The sequence below is a fragment of the Watersipora subatra genome, chromosome 3 (assembly GCF_963576615.1).
Source record: "Watersipora subatra chromosome 3, tzWatSuba1.1, whole genome shotgun sequence".
Taxonomy (NCBI): Eukaryota; Metazoa; Bryozoa; class Gymnolaemata; order Cheilostomatida; family Watersiporidae; genus Watersipora; species Watersipora subatra.
The window spans coordinates 67,089,796-67,103,083 of record NC_088710.1 but is presented as its reverse complement, the minus strand read 5'-3'; the positions used below and the strand labels follow the sequence as shown (position 1 = coordinate 67,103,083).

At 37.9% G+C, this 13,288-nt stretch overlaps 1 protein-coding gene across 2 annotated transcripts; it reads right to left on the bottom strand.

Moving 5' to 3' along the window:
- Positions 1 to 707: 707 nt before the first annotated feature.
- On the bottom strand, positions 708 to 12,494 carry LOC137391622 (septin-4-like). 2 transcript variants are annotated; one of them, XM_068078139.1, is made up of 12 exons: positions 12,365 to 12,494; positions 11,199 to 11,428; positions 9,039 to 9,132; positions 7,847 to 7,933; positions 5,145 to 5,268; positions 3,447 to 3,581; positions 2,851 to 2,968; positions 2,410 to 2,511; positions 2,169 to 2,265; positions 1,909 to 1,960; positions 1,420 to 1,600; positions 708 to 1,245 (listed from the first exon to the last, which is right to left on the bottom strand). In XM_068078139.1, the coding sequence occupies exons 2-12, from the start codon at positions 11,376 to 11,378 to the stop codon at positions 1,183 to 1,185; spliced, it is 1,233 nt and encodes a 410-aa protein (XP_067934240.1). In that variant the 5' UTR covers positions 11,379 to 11,428; positions 12,365 to 12,494; the 3' UTR covers positions 708 to 1,182. The 2 variants fall into 2 exon arrangements, with proteins under 2 accessions (XP_067934240.1, XP_067934241.1); XM_068078140.1 differs by lacking the exons at positions 11,199 to 11,428; positions 12,365 to 12,494 and adding an exon at positions 9,862 to 10,375.
- Between the last annotated feature and the right edge of the window lie 794 nt (positions 12,495 to 13,288).

The following is a 13,288-nucleotide window of genomic DNA, read 5'->3' as shown; positions in this document are numbered from 1 at the left end:
TTTATTCATTCGATCATCCATTGGTCTATTCCACCTGTCTTGGCTCACCTTAATGGTGCTGTGAATTTGTATCAGATATACCGAGGACATAACTGCTGAGCCATTTTCAAAACATTCAGTTATTGTTTTTTTTAACAACTTTAGTAACAAATCAGTGTTATATATATAATATGTATATTATTGCAGTACATTGTTTCTTTTATTTTTATCCTAACTACAAATGGCCAGCTACACAAAATGAGTGAAGTTTACCAAGTACTCTCAGCACCAAATTTATTGAAAAGCATTATACATATATAGAGTTAATTTTATTCGCTTGAACATGTAAAATATTTACATTGTAGGTGCAAACAATCTTACAGCAGATGCAGGACAAGTTCAAGACAATGTCAGACCAGATTATCACAAGATATATCCTTTCATGAAGTGCATTTAGTATGTAGGTGCGAATGATTGTAGAATAGTTGCACCAACAAAATCGATTGCTGAAGCTTGTGCAGCAGTATTTATTAGTGAGATGATGATTCACTCCATCATTAGTCTTTGAGAAAATAATTTTTAAAAGCTTTAAAATCATTTAGATGTTAGCCGATTGTGATCTTTCCTTAACTGTTATGTTCACTGGATGACATGGGTACCAGAATTGATGACCTAGAGAAGAACATTGCCGATTTGATGACTCAAGCAGGAGTAGACGAATGATAACCAAATCAAGCCACATTCACCTCATATTCACTGTTCCACTTTCTACTTGCTGTATTTTTTTCATATAAACTTCTACTCTATCAATGAGTCTATATTTATATAATACGAACAATGTTTTGCAAATATACAAGAGCTTATAGAAACTACGCTAAGCGGCACATCAGAAGAAAATGTTTGTGTAATCAAAAATCATTGATATAATAAAATATTTAGCTTTATAGTAAATAAATTAAACTCTGGATATAATGTACTATTTATAAATATGGTGAATAGCAAAGTTAATGCAAAACATTTAATTCTTGAAGCTGTGCATGGTTTGTCTAAACAAGGGAACATTACTAGTATGGTGAGCACAACTCCAATATAACAAGATATGCTATAAATAGATGTGTAGTTAACAGCAAATTCGTCTATAATGAACAACTGACTACTTCGACAAGGTCATATAATAATAGATACATCTGTCACATCAGAAGCTTATACTGTATTCTGTGCCATTTGTCTTTGCATTGCCTCCAACATCGCTTGCATCTTTTTAATCTAGACACAAACAAGATGAGCTCTGATATATTTGTATACACCTCATACGGGTATGCCATAGAAATGATGCGCAAAGTATTAACTACAGACCTTTTGTTTTAAAATTGACTAAAAGTTAGAGACGGTAAGCTGTATGCTAGGGTTTTCCTAGTTGGGTGACTAATTTTCACTAACCTCTTCATCCTTCTCACTGAGAAGCTGATCCACATTATGACCTGATGTACCGGGTTTCTGGAATGAAAGAGGTTGACGTTTCTCACTGATGTTGTTATTCTCAGTACTTTGTATATAATTAGCTCGGTAATTCTCATAGTGGTATTCCTCTGTGACATCCTTGAGATCTTGCAAATGTGTTCTACAATCAGTGTACAAAGTCCGGTGTTGTGGAACCCTTGAGCTCTGTCACAGAATTTGTGAGGGCATTGGGAATGTCGGCGTACGACCTATCGATAGTTTACATGAGGAAACTCCAAAGCAACTGTCGACAAACAAGGTTTTGAAATATGTCTAGCTTTAATATAAAAAAAGCAGAACAAACAAAGTCCAGGCTCATGTGTGTAGCAAAAGAATTTACTACTTAGGTAAGTTGGTTACATAGAAAAACGTTTGTAGTACGAACTTCATGGCTGCAGTGTAATATGGTACACTCTTTTTAACACTTACCCTATTAGCATTCTCTTCAGTTTTGTGAAATCTGAGTGTTCCTCATTCTCCACTAAAATATTATTAGACAATCAGTTTAGTAAATATTGCTTATGACCAGATCAAATGCTTGGTAAGACTGCTTCTATATAATTATTCAGTGAATCAATCTCTCACCGCAACTGTGTTACAGTTATGTCTGTGAGTTATTTAAGATTAAAGCAAGTTCTATTTTTGTTATTCTTTTCTGCTCATATTATTATGTTTATACTGTTTCTAACCTTCAATTATTCCCCAGGGATAGACGCGAGCTCGAATTCGTTTACCACGCACTTCTGTGACAGCGTTGCTTCCTATGACTGCAAAGGGAATGGCTGCCTACAATAACACAAAAATAAGTAAAAGGATAAGGTGGGAGAAAACTAATGCACAATCAAAACTGGCCAGCACTTACAGGCCATTGGCGTTATATATATAGGGCCTATATACGGTACATGTATATAGGACCTATATTATAGGTACCTTCAGAGCGGCATCTTGCCTTTTGAACTCTTCGTCTTCATCTGGGTCACAGTCTGGAAAGTCATATACTTTTATTCCATGCACCTTAATATCTTCTAGCACCTGTCAAGACATTGTGTACATGAACACTCATGCCTTAATAAAAATGCTGGTGACATACTAGGAGTTGTTTTTCAGTTTTCAATAGTGAGGAGGCAACTTCAATGTATCAGTGAAACGCTATTATCATGTTTATAATCTAAACTACAGCATCCAAATTCAGCAAATAAATATAATTAAGTCATTTTTTTTGTTTTGTAATTCTGAAGTTGCAACAAAAAAGCAAAGGTATTACTACTAACATAAGTTGAAGGAGGTAGTTGAGGTACATTAAAAGGAGATTACCAGAAGTGACCAAACCCGTGTGAAGCTACTAAAAACTGTGGCATCAGCTGATGTTACCTTAGCTTTGTTTCGTGCGACTTCAGCTTGCGTTAGAGTGTCAGCTTTAGCTATCAAAGGAATGATGTTGACTTTGTTATGTAGTCTCTTTAAGCACTCGACATCAAGAGGTTTCAGTCTGCATAATGGGACAACTCATAAATATGCTGAATAAATAGACTTTACCAAAATAACTGATGCTCGGGTAAACAGTAGTATCGACTAGCTAAACTAAGGAAAAAGCAACTAAAATTTACATTTTTAGTGAAGCCAATTATACTACAAAATTGGTAATTTATCAAAATTCCTTAGTAGTTACTGAAAAGTTAGTCAACTTGTCAGATGATTGGTTCATCACTGCAAAGAAAGAACTCCAAGGAGAAACAACAGGAGTTATCTTATCACACACGTCTCTAAAACATTACATCACACTTTTGGTCATTTTTCCATCAATTTTTTAAGGCTATGCAGTGCTTTTAAAGTTTCTCTTTTTCTGTTCAGAATAGATCAATAGTCCAATTTTTGTTTGGCGCTTGCTAAATGGTTTCAGACTAGTCTGGTTACTGTTTCAGGCTTCCAAAAGGGGAAGCTAAGACTAGTAAGATTACCATACTAACCCATGACCATAAGGAGAGATAAAGTAGAGTAAACAGTGCACTCTACTATCTTGGATGTTTTTTCTGTTAAGTCCACTCTCTGCCTCATAGTACTGGTGGAACTGCGAGTCAATGTACTCCTCCACTGGCTGAATGCTGCGAGCAAAAATTACCTGTTAGTAGCGAGCCACTATCATTGCACAATGACAGCATTGTTGAACGCTATTATTTGTTTGTAGAAAATCTCTGGCGTCTCAGTTATGGCTTAGCATTCTATCGCATGGATTCTTTTTTGTCTGCTGTTTATAGGGAAGATTTAGAAGTTTGGCTGAAAGCGATGTGTATTGTTTATAGAAAATTTAATGTTGGCAAATAACCAAATAAAAAATTTCTCATTAAATAAATAAAAGGTTTCTAATTGCAAAAAAAGTTAAAAATATACAGTTATGGTTTTTAAAAGGATTTACTTTTTTATAGTAAACTTAGTAATTCCCATAGTTTTGTCATTTTTCTCGTATCACAGATAAGCATACAACAGTCAACAAAGACCCTAAGTTGCATAAACTTTAATTTGTTTAGAATTAAAGAGCTCTGTTATTTTATCTGTTTATGCATCATCCTTCCCTTACAGCAAATTAAAAATTAGATCTCGGCAAACTGATGGCCATACAGCCTCTTAAAAAAGCATCTCTTAGCTTCTCCATGCCAATATTGTTGATTGCATTTGATAAAGAGCCACAAGCGAGCAAACTATGAGCACATGTTGCACGTGCAATACATAAGTCATATTATAACTTGCCTAGTATCACAATGCCGCAAGCTAGCGGATGCACACCTGATACTAGTAGCTAGTTATATACTGAGAGCTGAATTGGTGCTGACAAACACTACATTACATATTAAATACACCAGCAACGACTCTAAGCATATTATAAAGGTAACATCAGGCCATATCCACTTTTTCTCCTGTAAAATGTGAACTCTGTAATATAAATACTTAAACTAAATCTCTTGTTTTTATTATGCAAACAAGGAGCATTAGGGTATGCTGGGTGTATGTTTGTCTGTGTACATGGAGTACACATGACAAATACATGATTTCAAATATGATTAGGGTAGGGCTACCGGCACCAGACAGAGGTATTGTAGAGTTCAATACTTAAAAATTCAATAATCATGGCCCCAAATAATGTGGCTCAAGCAATCAAGATGCGCGTCGTCAGAAATGAATCATGCTTCTCGGTTGTGCTTCTATTTTAACATAACTGCATTATGGAGCTATAAGCAAGCGACAGACAGCATTATTTGACATTTCCACAAAAGATGATAGGGTGAAGCACTTGGTTACTGCAGACTAACTAGTAATGTTAAGCATTTATGACTTCAGTCTGTTTATAGAAACTATGGATATTCATAACAACATGCATATGCATTGTTTCCCATCACTGAGTCACATTTTCATTTTAGAGCAGCCTGATACTCAAGTATGTAGATCAAAGGAGAAGCTATCAGTTTTGCTGGCCATAAATCTGCAAACGACAACAGATACGCTAGCATAACTTATATCACTTTTGCCCTGCGTATTTATGATTTACGATCTCAGCTGCAAGGCATCTAATGACGCCATAATTCCCTATGATTGTTTTTTAAGCAAGTAAAACTTCCTTGTTATCAGTCCTCTTCCTTGCTAGCAACCGCTGAAGAGTAAAGAGTACTTACCTATCTTCTCCATGCAGGCTGTCAGAAAAACCGGGAGTGTCTATTATGGTGAGACGAAGTTTTACTCCGGCTTCCTCTATGTCTATATTCTGTGACTCAACTTTCACTGTTGACTCCAGACGATCTACAGAAAAAAATCATGTGATTAGATTTATTAATAGCTACTATACTTACTATGTCTATTGCTACTACTACTATTACTACTACTCCTACTGTTAGTACTGCTATTACTATTACTACTCATACTGCTACTACTACTGTTACTCCTACTGTTATTATTACTACTGCTACAACTACTATTACTGGGGGTTTCCTACTGTTACTACTGCTACTACTACCACTATTACTACTCCTACTAGTGCTATTATTAGTACTATTACTGCTACTACTACTATTACCACTACTACGGCTGCTACTGCTACAGCTGCTACTATTACTATTACTACTACTATTACTGCTACTACTACCTACCTACTACTACTATTAGTTTCGAACTTGAGCGAAAGAAAGAGAGGTAGGGAGGGAGACATTTTACTCAAACCCCACCCTTAAACTGGTATGCCACGGTATAGTCCCCAGCTGTTGAAACAAAAAGCTTGCTTTGTTATACTTTATTTACTGCCTCCTGAAACCTTCACCTAGCAGATAAAACTCAAAACTGTTAATTTGGAGTCAAAGAGAGAAGTTGGTTAATAAACAAAGCGATAAAAACTTTTAATTTTATAATAGCCTTTTTAGATTGCAGTATATTAACAACTACAGTGGCAGCCATAAATTTCGACTGCTGTTCACAAAAATGAACCCCAAAATATTTTAAGCGTTCTAAAGTTTTTCTGCGCACTGTAGACGTATTACTATATTTGCAAAAAATTAAAAAAGATGACTTACCAAAAGCTAAAATGGCAAATCCGCTGAACTGGTGGCAAAACCAAATGCATTATTGTGCGGATGGCAGGCAAACTGCTCGAAGCTTTACTAACGATATAAAGGAGGGGGAGGGTTGGGGGAGTGTTATCACATGGCCGCTACACTGCCAGAATGCATAGTATAGCTTGCCTAATGCTTCAAGCACTATCCATACTAAAGTTTGCTTGAAAGACCCGGGGAAACAGCCGAGTGCCATGGCTGCCATTGAATCAGGTTACAAAAGCTGCGCAATCCGGAGTTGGACTCATGCAATGCAAGTCAATGTCTCTACACACAATTAACTTCCTTTCTCAGTTTGCTTAAGCAGGTGTTATAATCTCTAAGGAGGCTGAAACCATATCAGCATGATTGCAGCCATATCTGAAAGATTGCAGCCATATTAGAAAGGTTTGGGCAATGTCAAAAGGGATGGGATCATGTCAGACATGTTGGGATCATGTTAGACATGTTAGGATCATATTGGAAATGTTAGAATCATATCTAACTAATTGACATTGATACTCTGCTCACATGCTGTGATACTCAGGAGCAATTAAAGACCAAGAGCAATGATAATTTGACACATTCGTATCACAACAATCTTCGCTTAAGAACAATCAAAGTTCTGCATAAGAAGTTAGTTCCATATTAATATTGATTTGGTGCTGCTTTGACAGCAGCTTCCGCATCACATGATGCATCACATAACGCACAAGTAGCCTGAGAACGATGAAAAGGAATCTCGAGAGTATAAGTTCCATTGGAAGAATAATACTATAGGAACATAGAAGTCTAGTATGAATCTGTAGAAACACAGGCTCTGATCTGTAATTATAGGAACACAGACCATTTAGTAGCTATAAGAACACAGGCTCTAGTCTATAGCAATAAGAACATAGGCTCTGGTCTATAGCTTATAAGTATAGGAACACAGGCTTTGTTGTGTAGCTATAGCAACACAGACAGTTTTGAAACAATAGGAAAGCAGGCTCTCATCTGCAGCAACTGGAACACAGACTGTTTTGTAACTATAGGAACACAGGCTCTGTTCTGTAGCTATAGGAACACAAGCTCTGTTCTGTAGCTATAGGAACACAAGTTCTGTTCTGTAGCTATAGCCTATAGGAACACCAGCTTTCTATAAGCAGAGGCTAAGTAGAGAGGTATATCTAGTCAGGTATAGATGTAGTCAGATGCGAGACCTGCACCAAGTTCTCAAACAAAGCATGGTTAGAACAGCTGCTTGCTCAGCCTGATCAGCTCCGTCAACCAGTCTGCATGACCACAGGCTGAGGCATGCCTATTGTGTTCATGCTAATTTTCATCGTGATGAGGCTGGATGCAGTGATATAGGGATAGGCACATCACCGCTAGCACATGAATAATGCATGCCTGCCAGATCAGGGTGTAACTTTGTACAGTTACACATGCATGTATTTTAGATGTGTGTTTGACATTAGCCTATTTATGATTAATTTCTAGTAGGAAATGACTGGGTCTCAGATGACAGAAGCGACGAGCACACAGTTTATTTGGAAATATGAATCAAAGCGCTACGTTTATGTTTAATGTTCAGACCTGCGAACAGTAGATTGGGCTTCAATTCTCAGAACAGGCCACTGGTGGTGACAGGCATCCAACATTAAACTGATTCTTGCCAAATCAACTCTGGCAGTCTATTCAGAGCACTGACAGGCAATCCTTTAACTGGAGTTCAGGGAAAAAGAAGTCATGCTTCTTTTTTTAATTTGTTTGGTACGACGAAAGAGAACGTACAGAAGAGTTAATTGTGTTACCTTCGACACCAAGAGCTTTTTTGTCCTTATATAAGTCTGTCATAAACAAGCTGTTTATCAATGTTGATTTGCCAAGTCCAGATTCTCCTACAAGATTAAACAACCTCGTTACACATGTTTCACAGCTTTATTACAAGTGTGTCACACCCTCGTTACAAGCGAGTCACACCCTCATTACAAGCGTGTCACAACCTTGCAACAGTGTTTAAACATTGCTATAAAATTATACGACCATAAGCAGAAAAAGTTTTTTATATTTCATAATACTCTGACCGTAGTTGGCATAACTTCACCGTAGTGATTTAGTCACGGGTCGATATGCTGCCATTGCAGCAGCAACGGCAGCATTACATTACGTAATATAGTCGATATATTAGATAGAAATTGATTTCTGTTGGAGCATGCATACAGAACTCATTCCAAGTATATTTTATTGACCTTCAGTGCATCATATAGAAAGTCCATTTTATACAAACAGCGGAGTAATGCCCAGCTTCAATATTTTCATGAAGTGTTCTGCATAATAATTCCAAGAGACTAATGTAAAAATGCTTATCACTTTTCTAAATTTTCAAAGAATTTTTTGTTGAAAGCTTAGCGATAGTTTGAGCACTTGTAAGCGAATGTCAGTTACATGGGAGCTTTATTACTTGTCACAACATTCTCAAAGTGTGACAAGCTTGAGGAAAGGGGTGTCAGGGACTAAAGACAAAATTACTATCATATCTTATATTAGTGTAGGCGTACACCTTTGGAGTGAGGAGGAAGGATAGTACAAGAGCAATTACAAGCAAACATGTGAAAGTTTACCTATTCAAATTTATTCAACTGAGACTAATGCCTTGCCATTTGTCTCGTGTGAAGTCATTTGAGACAAAAATATAATGTTGTTCTCACAATAACTCTGTGGAAGTCACGGTGGGAAGCACAGCAAGGGGACATTCATGACACTTAATAAAAGTTGTGACGCCCCAATGTGTTAGCTGAGATTTCGTATAACTTTGCATACTGAGTCATCCCATTGGCCTGAAAGGCAACGCCCCATTATATTATTTCTAATCAGAGTTAACATGTTTATATACTAAACAGTTGTGTACTAACAACAGACTTACTTTAGACCCATAAAAAGACGTTATGTGCCGATGATAAGGTTTCCATGGTTAGAAAACATTGATGTAATCGCCTCACTTACCAACTACCATTATTGTAAAGTGGAATCCCTTTTTGATAACTTTTCTGTGAATTTGGTCTGGAAGAGTTGCGAAACCTATGCAGTCCTCTTCTTTCTGCCAAACAATATCAGTTGAATTAGGTAAAGCCTGCATTTAGGAGCACAAAGTGCAACTAGATCAGATGCCCGGTGCTTAAGTGCGTTTTATTTGTGTTATTCATTTCTACTCCAGTTACCTTTAATGCTAGTTAGGTGCATATTGGAAACCGGGTGAACAGAGTTAAAGGTTTTTACTTCAAAAATCATTACACTGAACCTATGAACAGTCGAGTTCACCCAAAGCTTGGCAGCATTCAAATGGATGTACACTTATACATCTCAGCTACCACCTAGTAAGAAGTCTGCGTAAATGTTAGACGGAGATTCCTGTGTGACAACCCAATAAGTAAATGTCTGTGATGAAACACAGAAATAAAGTTTGGGTGGAGGACGAGCTAATTGTGCTCGCTGTTTAGAAACAGTCTGTCAGCAGGTAAGCTGTAAAAGCAAAGATGTCTGAAAGTTTCAAATGTGTGAGAACAGTATCGCGAATGTCCAAAGCAAGTTGTTCAAAAGATGACAGGGAAGATGTGAGAGGAATATAGATGATGACAAAGGAGTGAGACTTGCAGAAAAGGCGTTGAGCGTGGGAAATAAAACAAGGCAGCAGTAAGAAGAATGAAAAAATGTGAGATTTGAGAGTGAGAAGAGTAGCAGTTTCTAGAGGAGAAGTAGGAATGGCAGCAGAGATGGGAGAGAAGGCTGACGCGGTGAGAAGGCATGTCAAAGAAGAAATCACGATTACCCCATAAATGATCTGCTGAGTTAGCTTCCTTCGAGGCTTTCCGTGAACTGCATCTTGATCCTTCATGGTGACAGGCAGCAAATAAGAGTGATAATCGTTTACTAGCAAACAGACATCCAGCAATTAACGCTTTGTGATGCCAAAGCACTCCTCACAAGCAGCACTTGAGTGTCCCAAAAGAGGTGCAGCAGGCACTGTGCAGCGACTAGCTTGCAGCTATCTAACAAGTAGGTGCCGGAGAACAGTGCGGTTCCCTCTGAATTGCAGCCTTAGCAACCACCTGCTACTGTCAAAGACTCCAAGTCATGCAGATGAGTAGGCTGACGATCGTATTTCGTATGCTGTATGTGGAGTAGACGAAAGTTTGCCTAGAGATTAACTATGTTGATTGATCAATGCTGCAGTTGAATTGTTGAATATATTCTAGTAGTATGTTTTAGACACGACGGCCCATTCAGCTGCGCTGTCACAAATAGTCCTTTTGTTAGCCTACTCGCCTCAGTGTTATAGGCTAGAGCATTTCTTTCACAATGACATTCATTTCCATTCAGTAACATCACATTATTAACCAATCACAAAGCCTGCATTATTCGTCGATAATCGAGGGGTAATTAACATATGCTTCATTATTGGTTTTGGATGGCAGGTGTTAGTGGAAGTGATCAATTGCCCAGAATTGTACTCCTATGGTAGTGTCACCCATCGTGTTAAGCTTGCATGCGTCTACTACTAGCTTTATGAAGAATGATTGCTAATGACTGAAGAAGTCTTGGTTTTACAAGTAGCACAAGATGATATTCCTACAGGAGTCAAAGCAACACCTTCTGCGTCACCTGTGCTTTTTCGACCTATAGTTAATGGACCAATGAAAACACCGTATATGAGAATAACAGATATTGTACTGTTCTGATATAAGCATATTGATATAAAAGTATGGAGATGACATGTAAGTCCAGTTCGAAGAAAAAACTCTGGCTAGATATCTTTTATTTTAGCTCATTACTCGGAGAGGAAGTGTTCATGAGACGGCACAATGCAGACATCTTTTGTTTGTGTTTTGATGTAAACAAAAGCGCTAAATGGTTTGTTAGTCTCTTGGGATCTGAGCTGATGAGGCGATGGTACTGTTAGTTTGTGTTCTCGCACTAACTAACTAGATACAGGCCACGGAACACTTTCTCTTTTAACGGAAGCTGAAATAATCTTAGCAAAGATCTACAATCTAATGATAATCTTACTAACATCTCTAACATCAAGTAAGTTTCACCAACGGCACAAATAATGGAGAGATTCTTGTGACCTGAATAGTAGATAAAAACAAATAAAAAGTAACATACTTGAGATGGCGGCTCGACCGCCGCCCTTGGAGGCTTCCTTGGTGTCCCAACTACGCTCTGACCAGATAATGCAGCTGTCCTATCTTTCTCGCGCTCCATGCGCTCTGCTCTCCTTCTAGAAAGAGGTGAGGCAGCAGAGAGGTAGTCCGCACCCATACGTGACGTCAACCCTGTCGCCATCTTCTATCTTCTGGTATGTTGACTATCTCAGAAGCTCTTACCACAATACCCTATGTGTATTTACATTAACGATAAGAGATAGACTGATAGAGTTTGTATGTACGCAGCACAGTAAGTGTCATTGATAGTCCGTCTTCTACTCTTGCCCTAGCTATACCACATCATCATTCATACGTTTCTAATTATGCCTAGTCAAAATGGATTAATATAACAGCTGATTTTGAAACAATTCGTCCAATGAAAAAGCTTGAGGAGGTCCACTGATGCGTGTGCGGAAAGCGTATGATAATCTGAGAGAAGGTATTTATAATGATGAGAGCCATTCCAACTAACTCTGGCTTGATAATAATCTGCTTCTAATGAAGCGTAAAGTGTTTCAGATTAGCATCCTCATTTATTACAGCCAAACGATGTAACCACGACTCAACATCTGGCAAGGACTATGCTTTCTTTATCAGTTCATGTGGTGTGAACCTTGCTATTCCTTTGTCATAACCTTATAAACGTTTACGTCGATGACTATCCTACATCTACATTAATTTCCATTCTCTCTCCGTACTGGTCAAACTTGTGACTACAGAGCATCATATATGACCTAGTGAAAAAGTTGGGGTCACCTAAGATATTGTAGAAAGCTCTTTTTTGTCTAGCAAACCATTTATCACAAACCCAGCATCTTAGCGTATCCTAGAGATACAAATAGTGAATGTGATTTCAGTAAACTAACCTTTTATAAAAAAACCCTCACCAGCTGTTCGCTTCTCTGTCGGATTGCGAGATGACAGTATATGAAATGAACAAGTTAAAATAAATGAAATCATCTAAAATGCATAATAAAGTATAATCTTACAAACAAATACAATAGCCATCTCTGATTGCGATTCAGTCTTACACAAAAACAAGCGGATGAAGGTTAACTTCAAAGAGATGTGCATAAACCAACTCGAGTGTTCTTTATTGTTAAAGTGAATGTAATTCAGACTTACCTAAACGCTTTTCATGACAAGATATAAATAGATAAATCAACTCATAAGGCTGTCTATCGCATTGTGTAACAGAGACATTTAAACAAATGCAACTAACTTTTGATCGCAGCCACTCAAAACGTGACAAATCACGGCGCAGACAACCAGATGGCTGGACTGATACAAAATGTGACCTTACTTTTTACCTAGAACGATTACCATGCGGGAGAATTAGAATTGGCTAGAAAGACATTAGTTTGGAGCCATGCCATGATTCCCCAAGCTAAAACTACCGTAAAAGTGACTTTGTCATGGTGAAATAATATATTTTGAAAGCATGATGATTCAAGTGGCCTGGCAACTTGTCTCAATAACCGTAAGGTAACTAAGGGTGCTAGAGGGTACGCATAACAATCTCCTGACAATGCCGTACTCTCATGAGATATCAACAGATTTAGTGACTGATAGAAGCGAATGACACAGTGGCAGATGCAGTAAAGTAATTGGTGGTTTAAGCCCGCAAATTGGTAGACAACGGACCAAAGCTTTTGCGATTACCTAACATATTTTGTTTGTGGTACATGAAGTAAGTAATGGGTGGATAGCCTGAGACATAATAGTAGCGATGAGGGACCTACGCTGTATCACCATTCCTCATCCTTATATCGTAAGCCCCGATTTAAACAGAACAACAAAAATTTCTTGACCGATTGTTGCCTCCTGGTGTCAGAAGCAACCCATACAAACTCTAACAACGCCATCAACATCTACCAGCGCTTTAGATGTGATGTATTTGACTTGGGAGGAAGCATGGTTAGCAATTGCTGCATTTTGTGAGAATGGTGAAACTACAGCCTCCTCTTTTATACCTTGTAACACTAGTATTGTCAGACCTGCATCATTTATTTAAACTATCTGGATGAGTTCTCCTGAGGAATAATGACC

What these genes read in the sequence shown, in the direction of transcription:
- LOC137391622 (XM_068078139.1), bottom strand. Translation starts at nt 11,378, where the DNA reads ATGGCGACAGGGTTGACGTCACGTATGGGTGCGGACTACCTCTCTGCT. An exon ending in GGCAAGATGCCGCTCTGAAG is followed by an intron (nt 2,266 to 2,409) that starts GTACCTATAATA and finishes GTGTTATTGTAG; the next exon opens with GCAGCCATTCCCTTTGCAGT. An exon ending in CTGAAGAGAATGCTAATAGG is followed by an intron (nt 1,601 to 1,908) that starts GTAAGTGTTAAA and finishes CACTGATTGTAG; the next exon opens with AACACATTTGCAAGATCTCA.